The sequence below is a fragment of the Lissotriton helveticus genome, chromosome 3_1, assembly GCF_964261635.1.
Source record: "Lissotriton helveticus chromosome 3_1, aLisHel1.1, whole genome shotgun sequence".
NCBI lineage: Eukaryota > Metazoa > Chordata > Amphibia > Caudata > Salamandridae > Lissotriton > Lissotriton helveticus.
The window spans coordinates 210,804,834-210,821,321 of NC_136061.1; the positions used below are offsets into that span (position 1 = coordinate 210,804,834).

General features: G+C 49.0%; 1 protein-coding gene across 2 annotated transcripts in view; it reads right to left on the minus strand.

The window, feature by feature from the left end:
* LOC144822280 (complement factor B-like) overlaps window positions 1-16,488 on the minus strand; it is an 827,973-nt gene that overhangs the window by 201,503 nt on the left and 609,982 nt on the right. For both annotated transcript variants that reach the window (XM_078679607.1, XM_078679606.1), the window contains one exon: window positions 11,945-11,968. In XM_078679607.1, coding sequence (XP_078535733.1) covers window positions 11,945-11,968 — 24 coding nt within the window. The remainder of the gene's footprint in view (window positions 1-11,944; window positions 11,969-16,488) is intronic.

Below are 16,488 nucleotides of genomic sequence, written 5' to 3' on the forward strand. Positions count from 1 at the left end.
ACTTTGTCGAACCTCTTGTGAGAGAGTTTCATGTATCCGAGCTATGGATCTATCATGTAGATATTACACTGCTGAAGGAGTTACTTTTCAAATTTTATGAATAACTAAATCTGCTTCAAAACAAATAATCCTTCTGTGCTTTTCTAAGACGTGTGATTAATTTTAAAATATTTCATGAAGCTGTCATTTCAGATTTTAGAAGGTAAATTTGTATTTTTTTGTACAACCTCATGCACCAGTCTCTTGCCGTACTCTAGCCAAATGGATTAAATTGATATTATCGAAAGCAAGTATTTATATTTCTGTTTTGGAGTTCAATCTGTAGGATGAATAGTGGCATTCAATGGCTGATTGTTCTTTAGACTCAATGTTTAAGAAAATCTATTATAAACCAGTAAGTAATAATTTTACTTTTTGAAAAACTTTAAAATTGCATAAACTGAATGCACCAAAGACTGACATGGAATACATTTTTTTATAGCAAACAGGAAACAGATTTTCAATTCTACTGGAACTGGAAGGAGAAGATTATCCCATCCATGAGTCAGTATGTTAATTGTTGATTCTATATGCAATTGTATTAACTCACCTTATGATGGGGATTTTGGTTTATGCAGAGGAGGCGTGGGGAAACCCCACACGGAATCCTTAGGAGCTCCTAGAAGGTCTTAGCCTTAGTAATTTCAAAAATTAGTCAGTTACAAGTCCAAAATTTTGGTTTATGTTCAATTTTCTTAACGTCCCTTCTATTTCTGTTTCAGTTTCAAATCAAAAGCAGAAATAATTCTTAAGGAAAAAACATATGCATAACGTTGGATCCTCACAGCAAGAAGAGAAAGCTATCTATTGGACTTTATGACTTGTATGGCACCCTAATGGTGATTAGTCATAAATGCTTAGAGTTTTGGGATTTGTAGTTCTCTGTATTCATGGGTATTGGAGTTTTTTCAAACAGGGAGACATCATAATCTTCACCTCCAAGCTCTTAATACATTTGAAAATTCTTGTTGATATATGCTATAAACGTTTCGATTCTGTTGCACCATTTATAAACTCTATGAGAAAATCATTAGAGATAACAGGTGTCCCTCAAACATGGTTCATCAAATCCCAGCATATGTGATCAGCCTTTTACACAGCATAAAATTACCTTAGAATACATCACAAATCCTAAAATTAGTATGGTACAACCATCAAATAATTTTAATATGATTAAAATCTGTTATTACGCTTTATATGTGCCTTTTTTTACTCTCAAAATCAGGCTTTCACTGCAATGCTTTTGAATGGGGCCCATGCCCCAGAGTCTTTAAATGGATGCCACGGTATGCAGTCCATGTTGCAGCAAGCCAATCAATAGAGGGGACCCTTTGGGACACAAACACTTTCTCTTTGGGGTGTATGATAGAGCAGTTTATACAGTAATTGATGTCATTAAAAATGTGATGAGTAATCTAATATCTGAGGTCATAAGCAGTGCATGGCGGGGGTAATTTATAGTTAGGTCAGTAAACTATAACTGGGGAAAGTCAGTGTTGTTTTGGTTGTTAAGTGCTAGCTTTTAACTCATTGCTACAAATAACTATCACATAACTTTAACTTTTGTCTTTTCATATTTATATTTCCCATATCCATATATTATTCAAGAATACATATACATATATTACTGATTAGTGATAGCCACTCTATAGTTATAGTTGGTGAACCAAAGATAGGGATTTTTGTCCCTTAATAACTTTGCACCCATTTTACGAATGTTTGTGAAACTTTGCATACCCAGTGCCCCCATTTCATTGTTGGAGTCCTGAATGTTTTGCGGAGTTTCGTCAAGGGTGTGCTAAGTAAAAAGCAGGTGTCTTAAAAAGGGTGCAAAATCCAATTCATTTTACATAGACTTTAGAACTTCACATAGCAAGAAAACTATCAGTCAGATTTGGACGAAATTTGGAAGGATTATAAATTATGGTGCGCAGCATGATTCTGCCGTTTACTGCAGGTAAATAGGGTAAGTATTTCATAAGTTTTAAGTGTTTTTAATTTTGTGATGTCTGTGGCCACAGTAGTACCGCAGTACTATTAAGTTATATAGTGAAGACAATTCATTAGTTGATTGACTAATGCCCGGTTACTCACCGGTAATAACCATTACTCCGAGTCCTGGTCTCCCCGTCCCATTCCTGATGAAGTGAGCAGCTAGTCTGCTCTACAGAACCCCTACCTAGCTGAGCTGTTGGCACTTCCCCCTAGGATGACGTCACCATCACGTGACTACAAAGGGGGAAGTGCCGGAAGAATCATCCTGAAAATACCAAAGACAACAGAACGAAACACAGAAAATCACCCACAGACACCCCAAACCAGGGAGGAAGAGAAGGGCTCAGGAATGGGACGGGGAGACCAGGACTCGGAGTAATGGTTATTACCGGTGAGTAACCGGGCATTACCTCCTCGTCCTGTCTCCCCGTCCCATTCCTGATGAAGTGAGCCCATACCCAAGCACACGGTGATTGTAAGAAAACAACAGACCAGAACAATGCAAGAAACAGGTCCATTTTAATCCACAAAAAGAAGTACAAATCACCAATCATGTACAGCAGACAGGACAGAAGCCCCAAAAGCAGCAGAGGCCGCCATCCCCAACTCCAGACGATAATGGGCAACAAAAGTGTGGGGAGAAGCCCAAGTGGCAGTATTGCAAATGTCCCTCAACGAGGCCCCTTTGAACATGGCCCAGGAGGAAGAAACACTCCGAGTCGACCGACCCTGAACAGAAGAAGGCAGGGGACACTGGGCAGAATCGTAAGCAGAAACCACAGCGCCCCTGACCCAACGAGACAAGGTGGACAGAGAAGGGCGAAGCCCCAGCCCCGAGAGGCCATAGGTGACAAAGAGGGAATCAACCTTCCGGAACGCAGCCGTACGCTCCAAGTAGATGTGAAGAGCCCTCAGCACAAACAAAGAATGGAGGAGCACCTCCTCAGGAGAGGCAGGAACCGGAAAAAACACAGGGAGAACAATATCCTCCTGACAGTGAAAGGAAGACACCACCTTAGGGAGAAAGAACTGACTCGGGCGTAAAATCACCTTATCCACGCAAAAGCGCAAGAAGGGCGGGGAAGCCATCAGCGCCCCAATCTCACCAACCCGCCGGCCAGAAGTAATGGCCACCAGGAAAATAACCTTAGCAGAAAGGAATTTCAGGGCCACGGAGTCCAAAGGCTCGAAAGGAGGACCCGTCAAAGCCCGCAGAACCAGGGGAAGATCCCAAGGAGGCACAGGAGAACGGGAGACAGGACGCTGAGCAAGAAACTCCGAAGAAGGCGAGCCACCAACGGGGAGACAGAGGCAACGGAGGAACCCCGAAAAGCAAGAATGGCAGCCCACTGAGCCCGCAGGAAAGAAACAGCAGGGCCCAGGAGGAAACCATCCCGCAGGAAGTCCAACACCCTCACCGCCTCACAGGAGGCAGAAGAGAGACCCTTCCCAAGGCACCAAGAAGAGAAACTCTTCCAGTGACGGGCATATGATTTCAAAGTGGAAGGACGCAGAGAAAGCTGAAGACAATGGGCAACCTCCACGGAGCAACCCAGATCCAGCAAATTCAACCTCTCAAGTGCCAAACCCCCAGCCGGAGGCGACGCAAGGAGGCAAGGCCGAGAAGAGGAACCCTCAGAGGGGAGGGACACAGGGGAAACCGCCAATGAGGGCGAACAGAAAAGGCCAGTAGAAGGGGGTACCAAGACCGTCGAGACCACTCCGGAACAACCAGGAGAACCTCCGCCCGATCTCAACGAATCTTCCGGAGGACCCTCGGAATTAAGGCAAACGGAGGGAAGGCAAACAGCAGACCCCTCGACCAAGGAATCGAGAAAGCATCGGTGGCCCACATCAGCGGAGAGGGAACGATGCTGCAAAACCGAGGAAGAAGGGCGGATTCCTCCGAGGCAAAAAGATCCAGCCAAGGAAGGCCGAACCGGAGGACAATCAGATCGAACAGATCCCGGGACAGACAGATGGACACCGAGGACGGGAACACCCGGCTCAAAGAGTCCGCAGGCCCATTCTCCTTCCCCGGAAGATAGACCGCCGTCAGAGACAAGAGATTCGACTCAGCCCACAGGCCGATCTCCCGAGAAAGGAGAAACAGTGCACGACACATGCCCCCCTGGTGATTCACATAAGCACGAACCACCTGATTGTCGGTCTGCACAGAGACCGCCTGACCCCAAAGGAGAAGAGAGAACCAAAGAAGAGCCAACCAAACCGCCCTCAACTCCTTCCAGTTCGACGACTGGAGGGACTCGAAGGTGGACCACCGACCCTGAGCCTTGGAGGCACCCAGAACGGCACCCCACCCCAGAGCACTGGCATCCGTGGACTAAACGACCACAGACTGAGGAGGAAGAAGATCGAACCCCCGGGAAAGAGAGAGAGGGGACAACCACCACTGGAGATCCGCCAGAATCCCCGGAGTGACAGGGATCAGAGTCTCGTAGTCCAAGGAGGCAGGATCCCAGTGCGACAGGACATGATGCAACAGGGGGTACAGATGGAGTCTGGACCAAGGAAGGAGATGCAGAGTGGAAGCCATCTCCCCCTGACTCCGCAGCCAGAGACGGGCAGACACCCGGGACTGGGACAGAAGCCAGGAAAGGTGACGAAACAAAGTCAACTGGCACTCCTGCGAGAGAAAAACCATGTCCAAGTCCATGCGGAAGAGAGCCCCCAGGAACTTCAGGGACAGGGAGGGCACCAGGGAGGACTTCCTGTGGTTGATAAGGAACCCAAAGGACCCCAGCAGAAGACACACCTGGTCCACATCCGACAGAGCCTGCGAAAAAGAAGGAGAGACAATCAACCAGTCATCCAGGTATGGAAAAACCAGAAGACCCCTGGAATGAAGGATAGCCACCAGAGGGGCCAAGAGCTTGGTGAACACCCTGGGCGCCGAGGAAAGGCCGAAAGGGAGCACCCGGAACTGATAGTCCCCACAGCAAATCGGAGAAAACGCTGGTCTTCCGGATGTACAGGAACGTGCAGATAGGCATCCATGAGATCCAGGGACGCCAGGAAACCCCCCCGGCAGGACCAGAGGCAGGATGGACTGGAGCGTCACCATCTTGAACAGACGATGGACAACGAATCGATTGACCCGCTTCAGATCCAAAACAGGACGAAGATCCGAAGTGTCTTTCTTGGAGACCAGAAAGAGAATTGAATAGCAACCCTGGCCCCTCTCCAGCGGAGGAACCTCCACAATAGCCCTTTTTGCGAACAGGAGCTGCACACCTGCCAACAAAGCATCTCTTCGCAGAGGAAGACGGGGCAGGGGAGTCCGATCAAAACCCGGAGGAGGAGGAGAGGAAAACTCGATCCGGCAACCTTCAAACACTGTCTGAACTGCCCAGGCATCCGGAACCGACAACCACTGGGCGCGGAAGGACTGGAGGCGACCACCAACGGGCAAGGGCAGACAGTCATTGAGAAGAGGAGGAAGCAGGTGTGGCAACACCAGCAGCGGCCCGGGGCTTGGCACCTCCAGGGGCCCCCCGGCCACGACCCCTGCCACGAAAGGGCTGAGAAGCGCCACGAGCAGGAGGCCCAAAAGCGGGACGGTAACCAAATCCACGACCCCGAGAAGGAGGGCGGACTGGAGCCACCAGCTTGCGGTTCTCAGCAGACTGCTTGATCATACCCTCCAGCTGAAGACCGAACACCTTTGAATCCTCAAAAGGCAACTTAAGGAGAACCGACTTCTGGGAAGAGTCCGCCTTCCAGGAACGCATCCAAATATGATGACGGGCAGCAATGGACGCACCAGAAGCAGCGGCCGCCGCCCCCAAATTGTCGAAGGAAATGTCCGACAGGTAACGCACCTGCAACTCCATCAAAGACAGAAGAGGCATGGCATCCTCGCCGTCATTCAGCAGAACAGACAGAGACTGGAAGTCCTTAAGGAGCGACTGAACCATATAGTTGGAATACGCAGCCGCCCGGACAGAGAAATTAGAAGCAGCATAGGAACGCTTCACCGCCCCTTCAACACGCTTATCCACAGCGTCTGCAGGAATGGCGTCCTCAGAAACAACCAAACCCTGAGAGGAAAGGCCAGCCATTAAATTGTCCACTTTCACAGCCTGAGGGAACTCATCAGCAAAACCCTCAAGAGGGTAACGTCTGGACAGGAAACGAGGAAAAGAAGACTTGTCCACCTCCTTCTATTCGTGAGACAGCACATTGCGCACTGCACCATGCAAAGGCAAAGAATCCGGAGCAGGCTGGACATACTGCATAAAAAAGTCATCCTCAACAACAGCATCCGCAGGAAGATGGTAAAATCCAAGTTGGACCTCACATGGGCAAACAGTTCAGCGAGCTCAGCACCCTGAACAAAACGACCACGGACACCCTCATCCTCATCAGGACCAAAGACTTCCACAGGAGCAGCCTGCGCATCCAAAGAAACACGAGGCACCTTGGGAGGAGGCCCCGCCGCGTCCCTAGCCAGGAAAGCAGCAGCCACAGCCTCATTAATAATGAGGCGCAGGGCATCCAGAGGGGTCGCAGAAGAAGAAGCACCGAATCCATTGCGGAAGCAAAAAGTCCAAACAACACTCCCAACAGGCATAAACAAGGACAAAAAACATCCCAACAAGGACCCCAGATATAGCCGGGGACCCGAACACCTGTGGGAGGAGAAAAAAAACTGGGCCGGTATAAGAAGCCCAGCCAGCCGCCAAAATCGCCCCCTTAAATGATGCAGGACACCAAACTCCACAGAAAAGCCCCTGCCCGCTAGAGCAGGGCAAAAAACGGACCGGAGAATGCCCAGGAACGGCCGCTGGAGCAGGCCAACCCAAGCCAGGTGAGCACCAGCAAGCACAAGCAACAGAAACGGCCGCTAACGCGAGCCGCGTGTGAAACAGTGCCCCCAAAACAGAGACGGCCGCTAATGCGAGCCGCGTGACACAAAGAAGCCCCAAAACGGAGCCAGCGTGGGGAAACGGCAGCGCATAAAGCACAGGCGGCCGCTAGAGCAGGCCGCCGCAAAATAAAAAACAAAACAGCATGGAGACTTACCAGAACACCGGAAGACTCCAAACAGCACAGCCAGGAACGCGGTCGTAGACTGCAGAAGGAAAAAAACAGGATGATTCTTCCGGCACTTCCCCCTTTGTAGTCACGTGATGGTGACGTCATCCTAGGGGGAAGTGCCAACAGCTCAGCTAGGTAGGGGTTCTGTAGAGCAGACTAGCTGCTCACTTCATCAGGAATGGGACAGGGAGACAGGACGAGGAGGTAATGACTGTCTTTACAAAAGTTTAAGCAGCCATCTTGTATTCAGCTCAAGTTTCCCTGTATTCTGTATAATGCCATGCAATGTAGGTAAGTATACGGTTTGGTGGGGGGGGAGCACTAGATCACGGGCCAGCAAGATAGCCGCACCTGTGTGTGGCTCCTGCAGTACGGGACTGAAAAACAGCATAATCCTGACACCGGAACCCTAAAAGACAGTTAAAAATTAAAAGAGCTGTCCGGTAAATCGCTGAAGCAGGTGGGGGCGCTATTTATTTTGCGCCTGCCCGCTGAGCAACTGACTGAGGCGAAGACTCGACGAAACCTACAGAGCCGGTTACTAAGCTCTGGCGCACACCATATAGACAGCAACGGAGAACATTCCGGGCCCAACCTGCACTGAGTCCATGATTGCCATGGATGCAGAATGATGCGAGAGAACCGCGCTGCACGAAAGCTGAGGAGTCGCCAGGTAACGGAGGGCCCACCGAATTTCGTGGAATTAAGATGATGGGAAGGGCCGGGGTGCCATGGACGGCCCTGTAACTGAAGTAAGCGTGGGGGGAGCCACGGCAAGGACCACGTGCTGCGTAGAGACAGGCAGGTCTGCAAAGACACCCGGACGGACTACATGGCCAAAGACAACACCTCAAACAGCAACACTGACGCGGAGCGGCGGACTGGGTGTGAGATAGTGAAGTGCGAGCACCTGGAGTGGAGTGGTGTGGCTCACTGGTTAGAGGCGGTAGACCCGGGAGCAGAGGGCGGCCCGGGACCAGGGTTCAATTCCCGACACGGCAAGGTCTTGGACCAGGGTCAACGGACTCGATAATTCTCTCCTCGGTGCCCACTCTAACTAGGGATCACACTCGGCAACTCTGGGCATTAGCTTGCCTCATCTCCACAACGGCCCCCCACATTCACCGGGGATGCCTGGTTTCACCTTGTAGATACCCAGTAGGGACCATCTCACAGGGAAAGCCAGGACGGGTTCCCCAGCGGTCTACAGCACAGAGATACTCCTTCGGGAGTCGATTCTAGCGCTTTAGAAACCCACAATCAATCAACAATCAATCAATCATGGCTGGCACTGCCGAGTCTCTTGCCAAGCCTATTTCAGAGGACCATGACAAGACACCATTTTTGACAGCCCTGGGTGAATGACATACAGACACCAGCTGCGGGCCCGCGGGTGAATGCCCATTGAGTGGATGTAATGAAGGCAAGGGAGAAAGTGCTGCTGAATGCCCATGAGGAAATACGTGAAAGCGGTAGTTATTAAAAACTGCTAACCTCCTGGAAGGATCCTGATACTTCTTCACCCGATGTCTGTTGCACAATAGCCATTCATCCTACGGTCTTGGCTGATCCCCTACCGGAGTGACTGCACTGAGGATGATTGAGGTTCCATCTTTGATAGCCAGTGACGACATTTACTGGTTAGAACCTCCCTAGTGTTCCGGATGGCGTGGGGTCCGAGGCCTATATGATGAGATATACCTGCTCTGAGCACTGCATGAGGAGCTTACAGGGCATAACATTCCACACAGCCCCTAGATTTGCTGTGCCAGTGTGGTGGTGGCGTTAAGACTCACAGTGATGGGCAAAGCAGAGGGCAGGCAGTCAAAACTGCCATTTGAATCCTGTTAATCATCACGTAGCCAAAGCCAAAACAACACTGTTCCCATGGCAGAAGGGGCGGAGAACGATCAACTGGTCAGCAAAAATGACATGAAAGCCCTACTGCTAATGATGAAACGCAGCCTCACATCGATAGAGTTTAAAGTGAATTCCATGTGCACTTGAATGGACTTCATAGCCCAAAAGCTAATGAAACACAATTGGTGGCTGGGTAAGGCGTAGCATAGAATCTGTAAATTGGAAGAGTCTACTTCCTAAAGAGTAGACCAGATGCGTGAAATGGAACGCCTGCTAACGGTCATAGCAGCGAAAAATGAAGATCTAGAGGCAAGGAACCAGAAGGAACAACATGCGCATATTGGGGATACAGCAGACCGCTAACACTTGTAAAATAGAGGAGAATGCATAACACTTGCTCATTACCACCTTTAGTGAAGACTCTTTCTTGCTGGTGCATGTGGTGGAGTGGGCACATAGATCACTTGTGGCTCGCCCTCCCCTTTTAACTGCCCCAAGACCAGTGTTTAATTTGAGCTGGTGGTTTCCGGTGCTCAGTACTGGCACTTAATTGGTTTCAGTGCTCGACACCGGCACTTAATTGCCAACACTGCACTTATGACAGTCTGCTACATGGTGGCACTACTCATCTAATTTAGAGATCAGCAGAACAACGGTTGTTTATGAATACATTATACATTAATAATCACTAATACGTGCCTCCCCAGCTTCTTAAAACAAAAAATGCAATTCACCGCACTCTGGTATAAAAATATAGAGACATTTATAGATAAAAATGTGAACCCTAGAACATTTTTTGGGGGTTCCACAGTACTCCAACAATACTCCATAGTTTTTAAAACAAATATCTAGAAACGTATACATGTTTTGCTCTACCTATAAGCATTTTACTAAAGTGGTAATTGTTGGAAGTGGGGGTCCTTATCGCATCCCGCCACCAACAAATGCTGGAGGCGTGAGTCCCCAAATCCTCGCTTCAACGTTAAGCTATGTAAGGACACCGTCTGAGATAGCCCTGCACACCCCCTTAGTAGCTTGGCTCGAGCAGCCAGGCTTATCTCCAAGGCACGAGTATACAATATGTGCAACCACAATAACAGCAACACAATGATGTCACCAAAAAAGACTCCAAACGAGTTTTTATAAAAATGAGTATATTCTTTATATAAGAAGTTATATGATATGACCACACAATACAAAATCAACTTATTAGAATGGGTTGTATTCTTTCCGGTGGATTGATAGGTTCTAATCCCAGCCACCGCTTCTAACCAACAGTTAAGCTCACTTCTAACCGTTTCCAAAAGGTTTGGCCAGTCGAATATCTAGAATCACACACGTTGCCAAAGGAAACAAATACTGCAATGAGTAACGATATTCTCTTGTACAGAGAAACAATGCCATACGTTGTGCCACAGTCATGTACTTTGCAATAAAAGGAATAATGCAATGCGTATCATTACCAGCATGCCCTATACCAAGAATAAACAAAGCAATGCATCACGCAACAATCCTGTATGGTGCAATGAAGAAATAATGCACTGCGCCACGTTATAATGAAATACTGTGCAAGGAAGAATAATGCAATGCGCCACCTTACAATCAGGTAATCTGCAAGGGAAAAATAACGCAGTGCGTAGCGCACCAAGCATGTAGTTCGTCAGGCACAAATGTGGTTAGGTGTCATACGACAGTTCGATAGTTTGTTAGCAGCAATAATGCAAAGTGTAGTACGACAGTTTAGGTGCTCCGTTAACAGTGCCCCCAATATGGATCAATGGTGACACAAAAGTACAGCTTCCCACTCTGGCCCCAGTACTGCCCCTCCTTGGGTCAGCACGGGCCGGTATCCGAGCCGAAGCAACAGGCTCACGTAGCTGACAGAAGCAAGAGGCCAAGAGTGTGCACCTATGGACCCGCACCTCACCCCAGGTGGTGATCCACATTACCTGGAGGGCGAGACCCCAGTCTCCTCTCCGAAGTCAGCGACTTGGGCCTTGATCCAGAACTCCATCAGGGGGTGCGGCGAGCTCAGGCCGGTGGCTCAGCTCTTCCGGGGCTGCCGGTCCGGGCCGCTGCTGTCTTGCTCCGTGGGCCCAATAACTTGGCCCTCCTTCCGGCGGTCTCAGTGAACACCGAGACCTGCCCTCAGCACTGTGGAGACCTTACTTCCAATTCGGTGCACACCCTACCCAGGCACTCCTCACCAGCGCCTCAGGGTCCACCTCGACACGCACACTACGTGTCCGAGATTCGCCTCTTCTCTGGTGCTCACGATGACCCGGCGCTCTTCCCATGAGCCGCTGCTTGCTCCTCGACACGCACCCTGAGCGTCCGAGTGTCAGGCCTGCAGACGAAGCAGTCAGCAACATTTGCACAGCGCTGACTCAAGCAGCCCTTAAACAAGATAAAAGACAAAAGAAGAAGCTTACTTGGAGCGGTTGTTGGCATCGAAGAAGTTCCACGATGGCCGTCGCGTCTATCATAAGATGCGTGGTCTAGTTTTTCAAAGTCTTGAGCGCCGAGGAATCCAGGTGAAGCGCGTGGTTCCTTGGAATTGTGCACTTCACAGAAGCATTTACCCTCACCAGTTTCATGTCCCAGTGTTCAGTGACTAAGCCTTTGGCCTTTAGCTTAAAATGGTCGGTTTAGGTCTCGTTTCGGTAGCGTCCTTGTGCCCATCGGGTCTATGACTTCCCTGACTTCTTTTGTGTATCGAGTTTGCGTATTTGAATTTATCTAAGACAATACTAAGAAGAGGAGTTTTGAGTAAACCATCATTTCCTGTTGTCGAATGTCAATAGTAAAGTCAGTTTTCAAGAGAGGAGAACGAATGCGAAATCTTCAGTTGACAGGAGTCTTCAGACAAGGACTTCCTCTCTCAGATAAGTGTAGTGGTAAAAAGCATAATTGAAAAATGAACCAATGACAATTGTATATATTCTTTGAATGTAATATACTCAATGTAAAAAATTAGATTAAGACTTACCAGGAAGTGCAACCTTGAATGTACCTGTAAAGAAAAAAGAAAAGACAATATTCAATTACGAACAGAACTAGTGAAAGTATCACAGTTTCAGTGAACAGAGAAACACAGTAAAAGGATTTATAAAACGATCACCTAAAGTGTTAGAGGTAGGTGGTTACGATAGATAATAAGTTTAAATACTTAGCCTGATAGAACGTTGAGATAGAGTATAATTAAAGTACATTTTGGTCTATCTAGAAACCGAACACACAAGGACACAAGAAAAGAATGCAGCGCTGAAGCACAAGAGAAAAGACAACAAATAGAAGAGAAGCTTAGAATCAAGGAATTTTGAGTATGTAAGAATTAGCAAGACTAGAGTACATAGAAAGCAGACTAGGGTAGAATAGGTGTGTAATAACTCTCGTATTCTTTAAGTATTTCTGGATTTTTCTGTACTCCAACGCTACAAACAAGTTCAGCAAATAGAGGGAGGAAGAATTGAAGCCAGAATTCCTGGATTGTCCCTTCTCATTTATTATTTTATCCAATTTCCCCTTCCCCTTTGGGGGTTTGTTGGAGACTTGATCTACATCAGTCTCCGAGATATTCCTGAGTGGGAGTTGAGAAAAAGGCAACTTCTGTTCCTGTGCAAGTTACAGGTAAGAACACCTGTCTCCAGCCTTGACAGAGTGAAGTGCCCACGTTCTATACTTGCAACTGAACTGAATGGCTGAATTAATTAATTTACAAACCTCAGGAACGGTCTTAGATACTACTCAAAAAGAGTTAGTTGCCGTCAGGGAAGAATACCAAGACCTCAGACAGGAAGTAATAAGTTCAAGAAAAGAAACAGCGGAGTTAGCCTTGAGGGTTGGGCAACAAGCTAGTTTCGGTAGAGAAACATTAGAGTCTTCCCCTGAGAGTTCAAATAGACTAAATACACAAGTAATACATTCCTTGTCTCCAGTAATACCGTTAGCCTATCCTGAACGTTTTGGCGGAGACCCTCAAAAGGCATAGGTATTCCTCACCCAATGCGCTCTGCATTTCATGTGTCATCCTTCAATTTTCCCTGACGCGCAATCCAGAGTGGCGTTTGTTATATCATACCTGAGCGTCGATGCATCAGTGTGGTCAATGCCAATAGTAGCAAGAGATGACGCAATATTACACAATTTTAAAGAATTCAAACAAGAATTTCTTTGTATCTTTGATCGCCGGAGAATCTCACAAGCTCGGAACGGAACGAAGGCCGCCTTGATATTACTCGACCTATCGGCGGCCTTCGACACGGTCAGTCATGAGATTCTTCTAAATCGATTAAAAAAAGCAGAAATACATGACTCGGCATGTACCCTCATTGAATCCTATCTAGTCAACAGAACCTTTTCAGTAGAAGTAGGAGGAGCAAAATCTAAAGCCTTTAATCTACCATGCGGGGTCCCGCAGGGATCTTCGCTGAGTCCCACCCTTTTTAACCTATAAGTTGCCCCACTCGCAGAAATAATAAGAAACTGTGGCTTTACCCCAATATCATACGCTGACGACACTCAAATTGTGGTGACCATCAGCAAGGATATAAAGGAAACAGCGGAAAAATTCCAACATTGTATGACACAGGTCAGTCAATGGATGGAAAGGAATTGCCTAAAGCTCAACGGAGACAAGAGCGAAGTGATGATACTAGGGGGTGACACAAAAATCTGGGCCCCGCCTGGTGGCCCAAGGACATGGGCAGATGCCCAGGACCATCAGAAAAAGTGAAGAATCTGGGCTTCACCCTTGATATGAATCTATCATTTGAAGCTCAAGCCAGCAAGCTGTCATCAACACTCTGGTATATTCTAAAAATGATAAAAAAGCTATTTCCATTTCTACCCCAGGATGCACGCAAAACAGTAGTAACAGCATTAGCACTAGCGAGATTGGATTACGGAAATGGTCTATATGCCGGAGCCAGGACAAAGGTCATAGACAAACTACAACGCCTGCAAAATGCAGCAGCCAGACTGGTTCTAGACATACCTAAGTTTGAGCCAATTAGACACAAACTAAAAACTTTGCATTGGCTGCCAATTGCAAAGAGGGTGAAATTCAAATCACTCTGCTTGACCTACAAGGCATTTCAGGGAAAAGGATCACAATTTTTGAGGTATCATCTGAAACAATATGAACCCACGAGACCTCTGAGATCCAGTCAAATGAAACTAATTACCGTTCCCAGATTTAAACGAGCTAACTGGGGAGGTAGAAGCTTCCTAGTACATGCAGCACGTACCTGGAATCAACTGCCTCTTGCTATAAAAACCTGCCCATCTTTGGAATCCTTCAGAAAGGAAGTAAGAACATGGCTATTCTCTGAATGAACTTTAGATACCGTTGCAGAGATGGAAGTATTTATCATAGCGCCAAGACGCCCACAGGCATTCACGCGCTTCAAAAGTTGACAAATCAAATCAATCAAATCAAATCAAGCAGTAGATAGTGAACTATTGGAGCTACAGGAAAGGAAATCGAGATCTCGTAGCTTATTTAGCTCAATTCAATAAACTCGTAGTGGAGACGGATTTGCCAGAGAGCAAAAGAGCTGCAGTATTCAATAGAGGTTTGAAAGATGAGCTGAAAGATGTCCTTGCTTAAATACCAAATCGTTCCACAGAAATTTCAGCACTGGTGGACCTGGTTTTGGAGATCGATTTTCGTCAAGGAGAACGAAAAGGAGAAAGGAGGTAAGAATTCAGACCAACTGTTCCAAGATTCGATAGAGTTAGAACAGAAAATGTTAAAATCGCCGAAGGACAATCAGGGTTAGAGCCCATGTAGATCGGAACAATAAGGGGCCCATTAACCAAAGAAGAGAAGGACAAGAGAAGGGCCAACAAGTTATGTTTGTACTGTGGGTCCAATGGTCATTTTGTGAGAGGCTGCCCAAAGAAGTCAAAAATCTCGTTCAAGCCTAAGGAAAACTCGCAGCACCACCAGTAGGAGAAGTTGGACTGGTGGATATGAATCAAGACACCACATATGGTCTTATCTATGATGATAAAATTTCGACAGTTGGGGGGCGTGGACTAGGAGCTGATGAGGACGGTCGCGTGAGCTAAGAGCTCCGCGCCGACCACACCATTTATCCTCGACAGAGAGCAGAACTGGCGCTCCTGTAAGACTGAGGAGGCACCTGGGAGACGGCATCAGCTGAAGCCTGGAGGGGCGGGTGATCCTCCCTGAAGAACGGCGGGCGCCGCATGCTTGCTAGTGGACCTGCTCACCCCTGTAGCTGGAAAGGATAGAGGTGAGGTTTCCAGCGCCGGGGGCCCTCTGTGATCTCAGTGTCACCCGGCCGCAACGGAGTAGGAGACGGAGGAAGGTAGAGCGCTGGGGGTGATAAAGCTTTGCCTGGCAAATTGAATTGAAGGACAGGCAGGTGCTCTAACATCTGAGACTGCTTCGGGAGTGCCCTTGCCTCGTGCCGTCGGCCTCGGAGACCGGGATCGTCCCTTGGACCTGGCGGTGAAAGCCTGAAATGGCGCTGCTGACTGGCCGCGGCTGGGGACCTGCGCCTGCCTGCAATGTGGCCTGATCTCTCTGGGGCTGGTATGAGAGGAGGAGGTGCCTGCGCGACTCTGTAGGGGCTGACTGAGGCAAAGCTGTGACTGCTGGAGGTGTGGGGCTGTAAGCGGCTGTAGTCTTGACCGGCAGACCAAGGAGGAGGCTTATTGAGCGCCCCTCCGGGGGTGAACTGGTTCAGTGGACCCGGATTCTGGCCTAAGGTGGGCCCCGGGCCTGACGGTGAGGACCTGGTGGGGCGCTGCTGCCTAGTGGGCAATACAGGGGCGGATTAGGACGGCGCCTGCGGAGCCCTGGCACTGGAGGTGCAGAGGACTGGGGACGAAACGGTGGCCTGGTGGGCGGCAGCCTTGGCGGACCAGGGCAGAAAACCTGCAGCAGCTTACAACAATCTCATGTAATGATCTGGGTCCCTTGCTAGGAGGTTGAATGCCAGGCCTTCTTTGCAGCGCAAGCTGCCTTTTGGGGGGCCCTTCGGGCCGGGTGTCCTTCTCCTGCGGCGGGCGGGGCTCTCTCACCTGGGAGAGCCTCGCGGGGGGACCAGGCAGCTTCAGGAGGCTTCTCTTGTGGGCGGCGCGGGCTCCTCTTCAAAGCACCGGAGCCCTGCCTGCACCCTCGGACGACTTCCTCTCCTCGGGCTGCTGGGGCGGGACTTCCGGGCAGGCCGCGCAGCAATTGGCCGGCCTGTAAGCTGCTTCCGGGTCGCCGTGGGCAGAGCGGCGGCCCGGGGGGGAGATTTCACTTCCAAAATCTGTGGCAAATGCCGGGTGGGCACCAGCTCCCTTCAAAAGAATAGATCGAGGTGGGCACTCGATCGGGCGGACAATGCCGGGTGGGCACCGGCCTCAGAAGATAAAGCGCCCCCAGGCGCCAACAGCAAACAAAGCGCTCACAAGCGCTCGGGGGCACAATTACAGCGCTCCCACCGCTAAAGGGACACGAAAGCGCTCCCAGGCGCTCAGAAGGAAAGTACAGCGCTCCCAGGCGCCTTGGAG